General features: G+C 41.1%; 2 protein-coding genes across 4 annotated transcripts; both read right to left on the bottom strand.

Annotated features, from left to right (window-relative positions):
- Window positions 1-558: 558 nt before the first annotated feature.
- Window positions 559-6,039, bottom strand: LOC124017607 (uncharacterized protein C2orf80-like). 2 transcript variants are annotated; one of them, XM_046332859.1, is made up of 9 exons: window positions 5,495-6,039; window positions 4,708-4,803; window positions 4,502-4,583; window positions 4,270-4,352; window positions 3,963-4,053; window positions 3,300-3,377; window positions 2,881-2,968; window positions 2,575-2,684; window positions 559-972 (listed from the first exon to the last, which is right to left on the bottom strand). In XM_046332859.1, the coding sequence occupies exons 2-9, from the start codon at window positions 4,746-4,748 to the stop codon at window positions 919-921; spliced, it is 627 nt and encodes a 208-aa protein (XP_046188815.1). In that variant the 5' UTR covers window positions 4,749-4,803; window positions 5,495-6,039; the 3' UTR covers window positions 559-918. The 2 variants fall into 2 exon arrangements, with proteins under 2 accessions (XP_046188815.1, XP_046188816.1); XM_046332860.1 differs by having other exon boundaries at window positions 4,708-4,813.
- Window positions 6,040-6,182: 143 nt separating this feature from the next.
- On the bottom strand, window positions 6,183-12,482 carry sgo2 (shugoshin 2). Of its 2 annotated transcripts, XM_046332856.1 has the most exons (10): window positions 12,300-12,482; window positions 11,837-11,970; window positions 11,508-11,682; window positions 11,158-11,235; window positions 10,565-10,666; window positions 10,245-10,318; window positions 9,970-10,136; window positions 7,529-9,850; window positions 7,331-7,445; window positions 6,183-6,429 (listed from the first exon to the last, which is right to left on the bottom strand). In XM_046332856.1, exons 6-10 carry the CDS (start codon window positions 10,250-10,252, stop codon window positions 6,291-6,293), a joined length of 2,751 nt encoding a protein of 916 aa, XP_046188812.1. In that variant the 5' UTR covers window positions 10,253-10,318; window positions 10,565-10,666; window positions 11,158-11,235; window positions 11,508-11,682; window positions 11,837-11,970; window positions 12,300-12,482; the 3' UTR covers window positions 6,183-6,290. The 2 variants fall into 2 exon arrangements, with proteins under 2 accessions (XP_046188812.1, XP_046188814.1); XM_046332858.1 differs by lacking the exon at window positions 10,565-10,666.
- Between the last annotated feature and the right edge of the window lie 821 nt (window positions 12,483-13,303).

A 13,303-nucleotide genomic window follows, 5' to 3' on the forward strand; every position in this document is an offset into this window, starting at 1 on the left:
AGATTTGCATGGAGGAATGGGCCAAAATACCAGCAACAGTGTGTGAAAACCTTGTGAAGACTTACAGAAAACGTTTGACCTCTGTCATTGCCAAGAAAGGGTATATAACAAAGTATTGAGATAAACTTGTTTTATTGACCAAATACTTATTTTCTGCCATCATTTGCAAATAAATTCATTAAAAATCCTACAATGTGATTTTCAGGATTTTTTTCTTTCTTATTTTGTCTGTCATAGTTGAAGTGTACCTATGATGAAAATTACAGGCCTCTCATCTTTTTAAGTGGGAGAACTTGCACAATTGGTGGCTGACTAAATACTTTTTTGCCCCACTGTATGTTGACACAACTTCCTCTCTTTGATCTCCACCCCAAACGAATAGCGGGTGATTGGCATGCTATTCTCAAGGTCAGAATATGCATAGAGAAAAAAATATGAAAAAATTACACTGCATTTAGGAGCGCTTAACTCGGGTCAGAATTCCCCCATAATTAGCACTTAAACACTACATGCCTGATTGTCACATAACTGATATAAATATGTACTTTTTAATTTAACCTTTATTTAACTAGGCAACTTTGTTGTTACAGACAGTGAATGGTTTATTGTACAATAGTGTCTATGATGTAGTCAAACATTTGTATTGCTTATAGATGGACATGGTCTGACCTACAACCAAATATAGACGAAACCCCTAGTGATATGATAACACACTGGAGGATTGATACTTACTATTGGCCAGAGTTCCTTGAATGTGAAGGCCCAGTAGTAGCAGGCTCATAACATGGACATCAAATTTCACCCAGTGTAATAACACAGGAATAACCTTGTAATAACCCTGTAATAACCATGTAATAACAATATAATAATGGTGTAGTAACACAGAAGAGGAAAGGACTTTCCTTAATCCTGTAGAGATTATTGTGGTACTTCATAATGCTCTGCTTGTTCTTTCAATGACTCACCACTGTCCTGTGTAGGGGACAGAAAACATGGACAGTAAAGAGGAGTTCTAGTTCAAAACACAAGAAAGCAGTAGAGTCCATTCAAGCAGTATTTTTCAACTTTATAACAAGGTTGGGATGTTTGTTGAAATAATGATCAAATTCACAACTGCTTTAAATGTCAAGTCTACACTCCCCTACATATTTATTTGGAAAGTGAAGCTAAAACTTTTAATTTGTCTCTATACTCCAGCATTTTGGATTTGAGATCAAATATTTCATATGAAGCGACAGTAGTTTCATACTGTTTTACTGTTTAGAAATGAAAGCACTTTATGTATCTAGTCCCCACATTTGAAGGTGTCATAATTATTTGGACAAATTCACTTATAGTGTATTACATTCAGTCAAAAGTTTAGTATTTGGTACCATATTCCTAGCACGCAATGACTACATCAAGCTTGTGACTACAAACTTGTTGGATGCATTTGCAGTTTGTTTTGGTTGTGTTTCGGATTTTGTTGTGCTCAATAGAAATTAATGGTAAATTATGTATTGTGTCATTTTGGAGTCACTTTTATTATAATTAAGCAATAAGGCACGAGGGGGTGTAGTATATGGCCAATATACTGCGTCTAAGAGCTGTTCTTAGGCACAATGCAACAAACCCCCGGGGTGCCTTATTGCTATTATAAACTGGTTACCAATGTAATTAGAGGAGTAAAAATAAAGGTTTTGTCATATCCGTGGTATTCGGTCCGTTATAAACTGGGTGGTTAGAGCCCTGAATGCTGATTGGCTGACAGACGTGGTATATCAGACCGCATACCATGGGTATGACAAAACATTTATTTTTACTGCTCTAATTACATTGGTAACCAGTTTATAATAGCAATAAGGCACCTCGGGGGTTTTGGTATATGGCCAATATACCATGGCTAAGGGCTGTGTCCAGGCACTCTGCGATGCGTCATGCCTAAGTACAGCCCTTAGCCGTGGTGTATTGGCCATATACCACACCCCCTCGTGCCCTATTGCTTAAATATACCAGGGCTGTCAGCCAATGAGCATTTAGGGCTCAAACCACTCAGTTTATAAATAACAATATAATATGTTTCTGAACACTTCTACATTAACGTGGATGCTACCATGATTACGAATAATCATGAATGAATCATGAATAATGATGAGTGAGAAAGTTACAGATGCATAAATATCATACCCCCCAAGAACAAACTTTCCTGTTATTGGAAATGGTGAGAGGTTAGCATGATTTATTGGATTTTCCATGTAGTCTATATTAAAGGCCACTGCATTTAATATAACAGGCTTTTCAAATTCAACATTGGTGCACAATTTCTACTTAAAATATCAAAGGGAGATAAAAGGTACTCTCGTGGAACGACCCTGCTCAGAATATGGGACCAAATAACTAAACTTTTTCCTGAATGTAATATACTATAAGTGAATTTGTCCAAATCCTTATGACACCTTCAAATGTGGGGACTAGATACATAAAGTGCATTCATTTCTAAACAGTAAAACAGATATGTATGAAGAACCAACTAAAAAAAATGTAGCTTCACTGTCCAAATACATAGGGGAGTGTATGTCTATGATTGCCACTCACACAGAGAAAGGAGTTAGATGTGGATGAGGAGGACTGCACCAAGGCCCTCCGTCCATCAGGGGCAGCACCTCGTTTACCCTGCACAGACAGCCATCGCTTCAAATTCTGGGCTGAAGGAAAATAATCAGAGAGAAGGCTGAGTCAAAACTGGTCAGGGTGCTTACATAACTTGTTCTATAAACTACCGTAAACACAAGTGAGGAAAGGCAAGTCACATGCGAGCAAGGTAGAGGGAGACTGGCATTGTTTGATGTGTTTAATGAATGGTAGTGTAGGATGAACACACATGCACACATCCTGACATACTGTGCTTTCTGGAGTGGTCCACGGCCTTGAATGAGCCCAGCATGGCAAACGGGTGATAGGACAAGGTGAAGGGATGAACAATGGCGCTCTGTAGAGACAGTCATCAGATACATTTTTCTATTTTAAGACCTTCTAATTAATGTCTTATAATGTTGTGGTACATTTAGGCCTACTGAATATGTATACAGAGCAACACAGCATTATACCACAGCAAATGATCATTATAGATCAGATAACACTGAGGCTGAAGGCCTACTTACTTACTATACACTGAGGTATTTTTAATGTTTTATACACTCAGTGTGTTATATATGATACCCCATAATACCTTCTTCCCACACAGACAAGTCTAGGCTGTAGGATTAGGCTATACTAACATTGGGGATATAGAAATGTGCAGTATTCTAAACTCAATCTACCTTGGAGTGCTGGTGGGGATAAGCGGCAGACGGTTTGGTGGTGTAGAGGGCAAGAATGTATTTTACAGGCAAGCTATTCTGGAGCAGAGAGGACAACAGAACGGAGGTTAGAGCAGAGGGGAAATATAGTTTGTAACACAATTCACAATAATCATAAAAGGACCACATGGTCAACCCAGGGAAAGATCATGAACTAGGCAATGCTGCCCAGTTTGAAATATACTGTTGCAGCTGATTTAGAGACTAAACGGGAACTTAAGCTTAACAAATTTGTAACATTGTATGAATTGCAAGCGTAACATACTGGATCATACAAAATAGATGACAGAGTACACAATTGTGTACTTGAGACCCGTTTTGGCTGGTGAGCACTACTTTCAAAACGACCGGTGGAAATGATACAAAACCTTTATAACGTATCTTCAGTCAAAGTTTAGCAACAGAGGAGCATGGCTTTGGAGACTGGTGATTCATTGTGTAGTAACAAGGGAGTTTAGCTTAAGGGTCATTGACACTTTGGACTGAGCCGTGGTAGTAGACTCCCAACTCTGCCAAACGCTTCTAGATTACAAGGGTTACTAAGGGTCAGTAAGACTGCAGACTGAGCCGTGCTAGACTCACAACCCCTGGCATACTGTATGCCCAAGTACTCAGTCTACTCACCAGGATCATCCCAGCGAAGGAAGAAAGGATCATGGCTTCTCTCTCCAGGTGGTTGGGGTACTGGTCATTATAACCTGGGCTTCCCACTCCACTACAGGGAACAAAGTCAATCAATCCAATTTGATTTAGAAAAATCATTTTCATATCATCAGTTGTCATAAAGGGATTTACAGTAACCTGGCTTAGAGCTAAAGCCAATACAGTAGATAAGAAAGTTAGCAGAAGTCTTCATGTCTCAGATAAGGTTACTCAGGACGACACAATCAAGTGGTATTGTGTTTGGAAGTCAATGTTTCAATGTACTTACACAATGTCTCTGTCCATAACATCATGTCGCTCCTCTTTCTTTAGCCACCAAAGGGCAACACTTATGGCCAAGTCATAATGGGCCTGGATGGAAGTACAGACACATTAAGTACAGGGTTTGAATAAATGTTGAAATAATCATAAAAACAGTCAACGGTTTAACTGTATATAACATCCCACATTAACCCCTGGCGGAGGATGGTGCACTCCAGAACGTGTGTTGAGATTCCTACCAGGTCATCCAGCATGCTAGTGGATCCTTTCCCCTTGGGGTCAAAGCCATTCTCTCTCAGTTTCTGACCAATGTAATCTCCCCTGTTCAAAACACAAAACTCTTTCAAGCGCCTGAAGAAATAGAATGGCTATTCATCTAAATTTCCTCTTCCCACACACCATTCCTCTAAATCTATCATTTTATCATCCACAGAAAGCAACTCACAGAAGGGCTTCGATGTCTCTTCTCAGTCGCCTTGTCTCCATTTCTCTGAGATAGTGCTACTCATGCAGAGGGATAACTCCTTGGGGGTCCTGTAGCCTACACAAAACTAGGTTTGCAAATATAACGTCAAAGTACTTGACAATGACCCTAGGAGTTGGCATGGCAGCACAAACTGATCTTGGACCAGGGTAAGAAATTGGAGGAAGGGAAGTTACATTGTAGATAAAGGATGGAGATGGAAAGAAATCAACAGGTGATGATATAGTATGATACTGCATGTCTGTTTTCCACGCTGACCTCAGCTGGGGCTTATATACAAGACATAGTATATGAGCCATAAGACATAGTGCAGACTGCAGGGTAGTCTTGAACCTGGCACCTCTCTGGCCCTACACAGGGTCCAGGAAATGTGATACAAGCCATTAAACTCACATCCAGCAGAACACAAATATGTTTTTACTAAACCTTTAATCGCTGACGATTATTGTGCAGCCTGAAGTGCTTAAGCGAGGCAAAAGCAAGGTGAATAGAAGTAGGTCTAGACTTTGTCTGACAAAGATTTGGCCTCACAACCTTTTCCCACAACTTGTCTCCAAAATGAGAGGTTGACCTAAATAGGTCACTGTTGATTTACATAACATTTTATGTAGCATGTGCCTGGTAAAATGGGTACTTATTCAAATCTGAGTTACATGATCAAATTGGCAATCTAAATCCATATAACATTACAGTTGGCCATATTTTTAATACAGACACACATTCATGTTGTAAAGCAATCTGTACTTACCACACGATGCAGAATTATCAGCAATGGTTACACCCAAAAACTGCAGTACTACTCCAGATGTCAGAGTAGCACAAAATCACTAATGTGTTTCATGTAAATAAACCAACCAAAAGACACACTGCAAACGGTAGCCGCTTCAGGGGACACCTGCTTGTGGAAAGGCTGTGTACAGTAGAGACCGAGGGGAGCAGAAAGACAACCACAGCCTCCTAAGTGAACAGCCTACTCTGAATAATTCACACAGGGCCTCCAGTCAATCACTCACACAATACAGGTCCAGATTATTTTAGAAACATAAGGAGGTGCGGTGCGTTGGTCGGCACTTAACCATGATATGATCCAGCCATAGATGAGCTAAATGGTGCAGTCAGTCACCTAAGGATGAGTTGAACAACCTTAAGCAATAGCTAGCTGCCCCAAAGGGCATAATTAAAGTTGTTTTGTAACATGCTCCGTCGAATCATATTGCAACAACTTTAAATATACCATTAGAGGCAACTAGCTATTGCATAAGAGTGTTCGACTTACCCTTAGGTGACTGACTGGAACATCCAGATAATGCATGTCTGTATCGCATATCTGATACTGTCACAAAACAAAAAAAATGTATTTCTTACAGCCTTATTCAATTATTTATTCCTTCATGACTAATAAAGTGGGTGCTATATTAACAAAAAGATTTTCAACCTAAAATGTATTGACATTTTATTTGTAAACTTATATTAAAACAAAAGGGAAAAACAATAAAAGCATTGGCAATATGTGTAAGAATTCAATTAGATGTCACAGAATAAAGTCAATTAACTGAATGCATGTTCTCCAAACTGCCAGGTTTATATGTGTCCTTCTGTTGTCTTTTCTTCTTCTTCTTCGCTTTAAAAATGGGGGAACTCAGGTACTTGGTGTCTGAGAACTTATCTCCACGTCTCATTTTGCTGTTAAAAGAAAGAAACAACAGTTGAATAATCAAGGGCTGGTATCATAGCCTGATAGAACCAACCTGACCACTAGCAAAACCAACCTGACCACTAGCAAAACCAACCTGACCACTAGCAAAACCAACCTGACCACTAGCAAAAACCAACCTGACCACTAGCAAAAACCAACCTGACCACTAGCAAAAACCAACCTGACCACTAGCAAAACCAACCTGACCACTAGCAAAACCAACCTGACCACTAGCAAAAACCAACCTGACCACTAGCAAAAACCAACCTGACCACTAGCAAAACCAACCTGACCACTAGCAAAACCCAACCTGACCAGCAAAAACCAACCTGACCACTAGACCACCTGAGCACTAAAACCAACCTGACCACTAGCAAAACCAACCTGACCACTAGCAAAACCAACCTGACCACTAGCAAAACCAACCTGACCACTAGCAAAACCCAACCTGACCACTAGCAAAACCCAACCTGACCACTAGCAAAACCCAACCTGACCACTAGCAAAACCCAACCTGACCACTAGCAAAACCCAACCTGACCACTAGCAAAACCAACCTGACCACTAGCAAAACCAACCTGACCACTAGCAAAACCAACCTGACCACTAGCAAAAACCAACCTGACCACTAGCAAAAACCAACCTGACCACTAGCAAAAACCAACCTGACCACTAGCAAAAACCAACCTGACCACTAGCAAAAACCAACCTGACCACTAGCAAAAACCAACCTGACCACTAGCAAAACCAACCTGACCACTAGCAAAAACCAACCTGACCACTAGCAAAAACCAACCTGACCACTAGCAAAACCAACCTAATCACTGTGCAAGCTACTGATAACATACTAACGGTAAGCTTTAGTTTCATTTCGAGAGCATTCCTCACCAGTTAATGGTTGGCAACTTGTAGCTAATGGCAGCTCCCCGTCGCCTGGCCCGTCCTGTGTCTTCATCATCTGTCCAGTTGGTGTTGGTTAGTGGCTTCAGGGCTCTTTCTGCTACTGTTGGTAAAACATAAAACAACCATTAGAATACCTACATCTCACACAAATAAAAATACAGTCAACAATAAAATCATTCGTACCTGGAGATCTTTCAGCCATAACCTCAGCCGACTCTTTATATACAGCAACCTTGTGAGCAGAAGAAGCAACCCTTTTAGGGCTTGAGGCTGGAGTGTCAAATCCAGTCTCATTTGAACAGCTGACATCCACAGAGGACTCCCACGGAGGCCTATCGTCCATGAGCAGCTCCCTCAGGCTCTGTCGTACTCCTTCACCACTGTCAGGCAATTCTGTGTTGGTCTCAACAGTTGATAATGACACATTAGATGTCCTGCTGTTTGTGTCACCATCATCCTGGGACAAGGAGTCAGGAACAATGTGGTTCTTCCTGTTTCTGGTGGAATCGCTAAAACTATTGGGTATGACAAAAGTGGCTCTACATCTCGGTTTAGGGCCATGGTTGGACCGGGGCTTGAAGCTGCTGACTTTGAAGTCTGGACTCAGGACCTCAAGTGAAGACAAACGTTCACGAGTTTCACAGCTCTCCTCAGTGGTGGCAGAGTGTGTGAAGACGTGCACAACTTTGGGATCCGCCACAGGCTGTACTTCTGCATTTTGTGCTACAGTGCGTACACCTATACTACTCTGGCTATCCAGAGTCTTACTAGACAAAATATTACCTGCACCCCCAGGCGCCAATCCTTTAGTGATGCTACTTTTAGTCTTTTTTTTCCTTTCTTTCACAGGGGCAAGACAGTAACCCTTCTGTGAATCAGTCTTCATCCTTGATTTTGCCGTCTCCACTCTCCTGGCTTTCTTGGGCTTTTGCTCTGCAGCAACTGAAATGGAGTCACCGATCTCCCATGGGGGCATTTCTTCCTCAACACATAAGCTTTCTTGGCCCTCTGAATTCCTTGCAGGTTCATGGGTAGCAAGCCATGGACGTTTAGAGGAGGCATGAGTTTCTTCAACCCCAGAGTCTGTAGTCTTGCGCCCAGCAGCTAGACAATAATCTGGGTGAGGTCCAGTCAGATGCTCCTCTATGCTTGCTTCCCTGACCGTTTCTTTCCCTTCTTCTGCAACAGAGTCATACCCTGTAGTCGGAGTGCACACCAGCTTTTCAGCCCAAGCATCATCTAATATTGTACTGTTCACAGAGGAGCTGTCCCTGTTCGCCGAGACCACAAACGTCCCTCTGCCTTTCACTCTGGTGGGTCTCTTACTGCTCCGTGTAGTGGACAGAGGTCTGGAAGCACTGTGCGATTCCCTGTATTCGTGCAGGGTGGTATCCATGTCTACATAGGCTGGGCACCTTTCAGGAGAATGAGACTCCTCTTCAATGAGAGGTTGAGGCAGAAGGAATGGATCCTTTGTTTCAATGTGTAATTCATGGTCCACCATGACAGGCTGTGCTTTAGTCTTCCTGCGTTCTTTGGATTTCTTCTGGCACTTCCTAGATGTAGGCTCATTAGAAATCACAAAAGTCTTGTGACCTTTAGTTTTCGTGACTTTGTTCTCCGTGGCATCTATGACCAATGGGTTTGCCCCGGCTAGTTTAAATACAGACTTCTGAGCTTCAGGGTCATTGAAAAAGTCATCTTCAAACGGGTCAGGTGAGACACTTCGATGGGATTTGGATTGGAGAGGCACTTCAAAAGTTTTTCTTGGGTCAAACGTTTTTGGAAAATCTGGTGTTGTTTTATGGGATTCTCGGGTAGGTTTTTTGTGTTTGGTGATGCGAGAGGTGACATAAGTCTTTCTGCGGGCAACAAGGGATTCTATCTCACTGGCTGAGTTCTCAATGAAGTCCTCTTCTCTGTGTTCTACATCCACACTCTCCGCTGTAGGGTTGTCTGTATGTAGTGGTGTTGCGGAAAACACCTTTTGTATCGCTGTCGGCAGCTCCACGTTTACCGCAGAGCTCTTCACCTCTAGATTCTCAACAACATGTGTTGGCCCACAGTTCTTATTTCCAACCTTCGCTAATAGACAAGGGATTTTTGTCTTTGGCACCTTCAGTTTCTTTGGTCCATAAGCTTTCTTGGGCTTGGTCTCCACTGTAACGATTTCAGCAGCGCTGTCCCCAATAGTTATCTCCATCTCTGTATCATTGATGGTGGTCTTCTCTGCTTCCCCGGCAGTGGTCTTTATTGCAAGCGCCAATGTGGTCTCCATTAAGCTGTTTGGATGGTGCACAACTTTATCAGTACCAGAGGGCTGTAGAATATTAGTTGTGGAGACAACAGATGGCAAGACTGCTGGGATAGGGTCAAGTCCAGTGTCAGAATAAATCTTTGACCACTTTTCCACCTCATCTTTTAGGCTACTGGATTGTCGGGATGTTCTCTTTTGGGTCGATTTCAAAGTATTGTCCACTTGTTGCTCCATCTTATTAATGCTCTCTGTAGGTTAAGAATACATGTGAGTTACTGAAAAACTTCAATAACCAACCTAATGCTGAAAGGTCATGCATTTCAAAATGTGGGGTAGTTCTGAATTCTCCATGCTCCAGCCCCCTTACCTTTACTGGCATTGGACTCTGATGACCTACTTTGGGTCCCAAAAGGATTTGTGGACGTGTTTCCTCTGTCATTTACTACAACCTCTTGGCTCATGCTGGTCTGTTTTGAAGGGGACACCAAATCCCTGGACTGCTCTGCTATGATAAGAGGTATCTGAACCGCTACCCTAGAATGAAAATAAATATGAGGGGAAATGTGTGAACAGAAATAATTAACAGTAAGACCGTAACTGTATTGCTGTAACAGCAAACATGAATAGGAGTCTCATTATTACCTCTCCATCTGAACATTTTCCTCTTTTTTATCAGGGGGTGGCTTACTGCAGTCTTCAGATATTTCAGGGGAATCCTTTGACAGAAAGAAAAACAATTTAGCAGGGCTCTACACTGACATTTTTTTTTTACAAGGAGCATGTGCTCTTAAGTAAAAAGTTTTAAAAAATGTTTTTTTTTATTTTTATTAGGAGCACGGTGAATGTATTTGAATAATAAGAAATGTGTACTCATAAGAAATAACTAAAAGTTCACGAATAAAAGGTTTCGGGGGCGTTCCATGCTCAATCAAGTACAATGCACCCTCAAATATTTAACTCACTTGTGAGACAAAAACCTTCAGCTGCCCCTTTAAGGGGCGGGAGCCGTTACCGTGGTAATGGTGGGACTCCCGTTCAAAATGAGATTCTCCAACATCCCTTCCCTAACAGTCGAGAAAGTTCAAACTAGTATGTGAACAAAACGATGTAAATAGCAAAGAAACACAAGAAGAAAGTCACACTTGAATAGACTTTTGGGTAAACTCAACAAACTTTATGCCTGTGCACTTCTAAAAATGAATCCTTCAGCACTACACTCAGCGCGCACAGGGTCCCAGGCACTGTTGCTGCTCCCCAGACCACTGAGGTAGATATTACTTTATGAGCAGATACTGTTGCACAAGGTGAGATAAATAGCTATGTAGAGTCCTGTGTGATTAGCTACCAGTTATGAAACAAAATGGCAGAAATAGTTTTGAAAATAGCTACGGTAGCAATTTATTTAGCTATAAATCACAACTTGCACATGTGCTCATACTCTACTTTTTCAGTTCGCACACATCTACTTTTAGGTGCGTATGCGAGTAAAATGGTTGCAATGTATAGAGCCCTGTTTAGCATAGTAGCATAGAGGACATACTGGAAGAGGACTTACATTTTCATCAGAGAAGAGGTCCACAGCCCTTTCCAAGTTATCCAAAGTGTTGCGTTGAAGGTCTTTCAAGATTATAATCTGTAAAAGGATATGTTGTTTTTAGTTGTTGCTTTACAGCACGAGATTTCTTTATGTAATGAATAGCGCTATAGAAGTTGAATAAACAATTCTCATTATTACCTGTCAACAACTACCATGCTTTTATGTCAAACTAACACTGAAGTCTGTGAGAAAATAGATCAATATTGTTACGTAGAGCACCTCTAAATAAGTGACCTGGTAAGGAGCCAAATTTAGATCCCACTATGTCTTATTCAAAGAGATGGACTCAGAGTCCCTCTCTAACCCACCAGTTGGTTGTGCTTGAATCTGCGAATAGCCAGGTCAAAATTCAGAGACTCCACTTGTTTCCGTAGGTGCACAGTTTCCACTTCAAGCTGTCTGCTTCTCTCCCTCTGAGCCACCAAGGCCAGAGCCAGAGCCTTGTTGTTAGTTTCAGGGAGACCTTGAAGAACGAGGATGTGTCTAGAAAATACATGAAACAGAAATTCGAAATAAACATATGATAATGCAGTATGACTTACCAAGTTACCTCATCAACCACCAATAGGCTATTACAAATTAAAAGGTAATCCACCTCTTACATCAATTTAGTGATGGCAGCTTGTACGCTACTTACTGAGAATCTTGGTCTTTATCTTCGATGCCACTGTTAGGGAGTTATTTTTAGCAGCCTTCGAGGGCATAGGTTTCTTCCCTGGTAACATAGTTGAGAGGAGGGTCCTTCCCTCAGCTGACATGTTCATCCTGATCCTGGAAGCATAAAAACGGACAGTTGATCAGCCTTTAGTCGACAATCAATCTACCAGTAAAGAATGTGCATGCGCCTCCAAACTACCAAAATGAATATGCAAAATCACAACTGCAGTTTCGCTACTAAAAATAGCTATAGCCTGCTGTCAGAACTAACGTAATCTAGATAGCTATAGCAATGATACTTACTGACATTTCATCTGTTATCATAATCGTTAACTACAATATACCTAGTTTACGTTAGCTAGCTAACTTGCTAGCCAAAATGAAGAAGTTAACGTTAGACAGTTAGCATAGCTAGATTACGTTAACTTGCTAACGTTACTTACCGGGCGTTATGTCTTCTTATTTAAAGTGGCCGAATTTGCTATAGCTATGTAATTGAAACGTTAATATAGCCGGTGAAAACGTTACCAAATTGTATTTACATGCTAGCTAGATTACCGGTGGCTCAGCTTAAACATAAACATTCTAGCAACCAACCGGCGCCGCTGTTTCAAGTAAAAAAATAGGCGTGCTCTTTGGACTGCAACGAGCTAATCACAGCTCAGATCGCTCATTCTAAATTTGAACCCTGTCTGGGTATAGACCAATCATGTCTATAAGATCTGGATAAACAGACCAATCATGTCTATAAACCCTGGATAAACAGACCAATCATGTCTATAAACCCTGGATGACGAGGAGGGCGCTGTATTGAAGCCACAGGGCAGCCATCTCCTCAAGTATAAATGTTTTGGAAGCTATAGAAATGCAATTATTCATGTCTACATTCGTTTTGACACGTTTATTATATTACAGACACTCTAATGCACACATTTAAATTATATTATATGAGCTAAACATACAAATCGCTGCAGCTGTACATAGTCCATCTGTAAATAGCCCACCCAATCTACCTACCTCATCCCCATATTGTTCTTATTTACTTTTCTGCTCTCTTGCACACCAGTATCTCTACTTGCACATCATCATCTGCTCATTTAACACTCCAGTGTTAATCTGCTAAATTGTAATTATTTCGCTACTATGGTTTATTTATTTTCTACCTCCTCACGCCATTTGCACACACTGTATATAGACTTTATTTTCTGCTATTGTGTTATTGACTATGCTTGTTAATTCCATGTGTAACTCTGTGTTGTTGTTTGTGTCGCACTGCTTTGCTTTATCTTGGCCAGGTTGCAGTTGTAAATGAGAACTTGTTCTCAACTAGTTTATCCGGTTAAATAAAGGTGAGGGGAAAAAAATAATAATCCTTACGGATTTAGGTACGGGCGAGATAAACATTTAGCGATTTTCTAACAAATGTAATGCAAAACTACTCATTTTT

This window comes from Oncorhynchus gorbuscha, unplaced genomic scaffold, assembly GCF_021184085.1.
Source record: "Oncorhynchus gorbuscha isolate QuinsamMale2020 ecotype Even-year unplaced genomic scaffold, OgorEven_v1.0 Un_scaffold_29:::fragment_2:::debris, whole genome shotgun sequence".
Taxonomy (NCBI): Eukaryota; Metazoa; Chordata; class Actinopteri; order Salmoniformes; family Salmonidae; genus Oncorhynchus; species Oncorhynchus gorbuscha.

What these genes read in the sequence shown, in the direction of transcription:
- sgo2 (XM_046332858.1), bottom strand. An exon ending in TATGGCTGAAAGATCTCCAG is followed by an intron (nt 7,446 to 7,528) that starts GTACGAATGATT and finishes TTTTACCAACAG; the next exon opens with TAGCAGAAAGAGCCCTGAAG. An exon ending in AAGTTGCCAACCATTAACTG is followed by an intron (nt 6,430 to 7,330) that starts GTGAGGAATGCT and finishes TTCTTTTAACAG; the next exon opens with CAAAATGAGACGTGGAGATA.
- LOC124017607 (XM_046332859.1), bottom strand. Translation starts at nt 4,748, where the DNA reads ATGGAGACAAGGCGACTGAGAAGAGACATCGAAGCCCTTCT. An exon ending in GTTATGGACAGAGACATTGT is followed by an intron (nt 4,054 to 4,269) that starts GTAAGTACATTG and finishes TGTTCCCTGTAG; the next exon opens with TGGAGTGGGAAGCCCAGGTT. An exon ending in GGACCACTCCAGAAAGCACA is followed by an intron (nt 2,685 to 2,880) that starts GTATGTCAGGAT and finishes ATTTTCCTTCAG; the next exon opens with CCCAGAATTTGAAGCGATGG.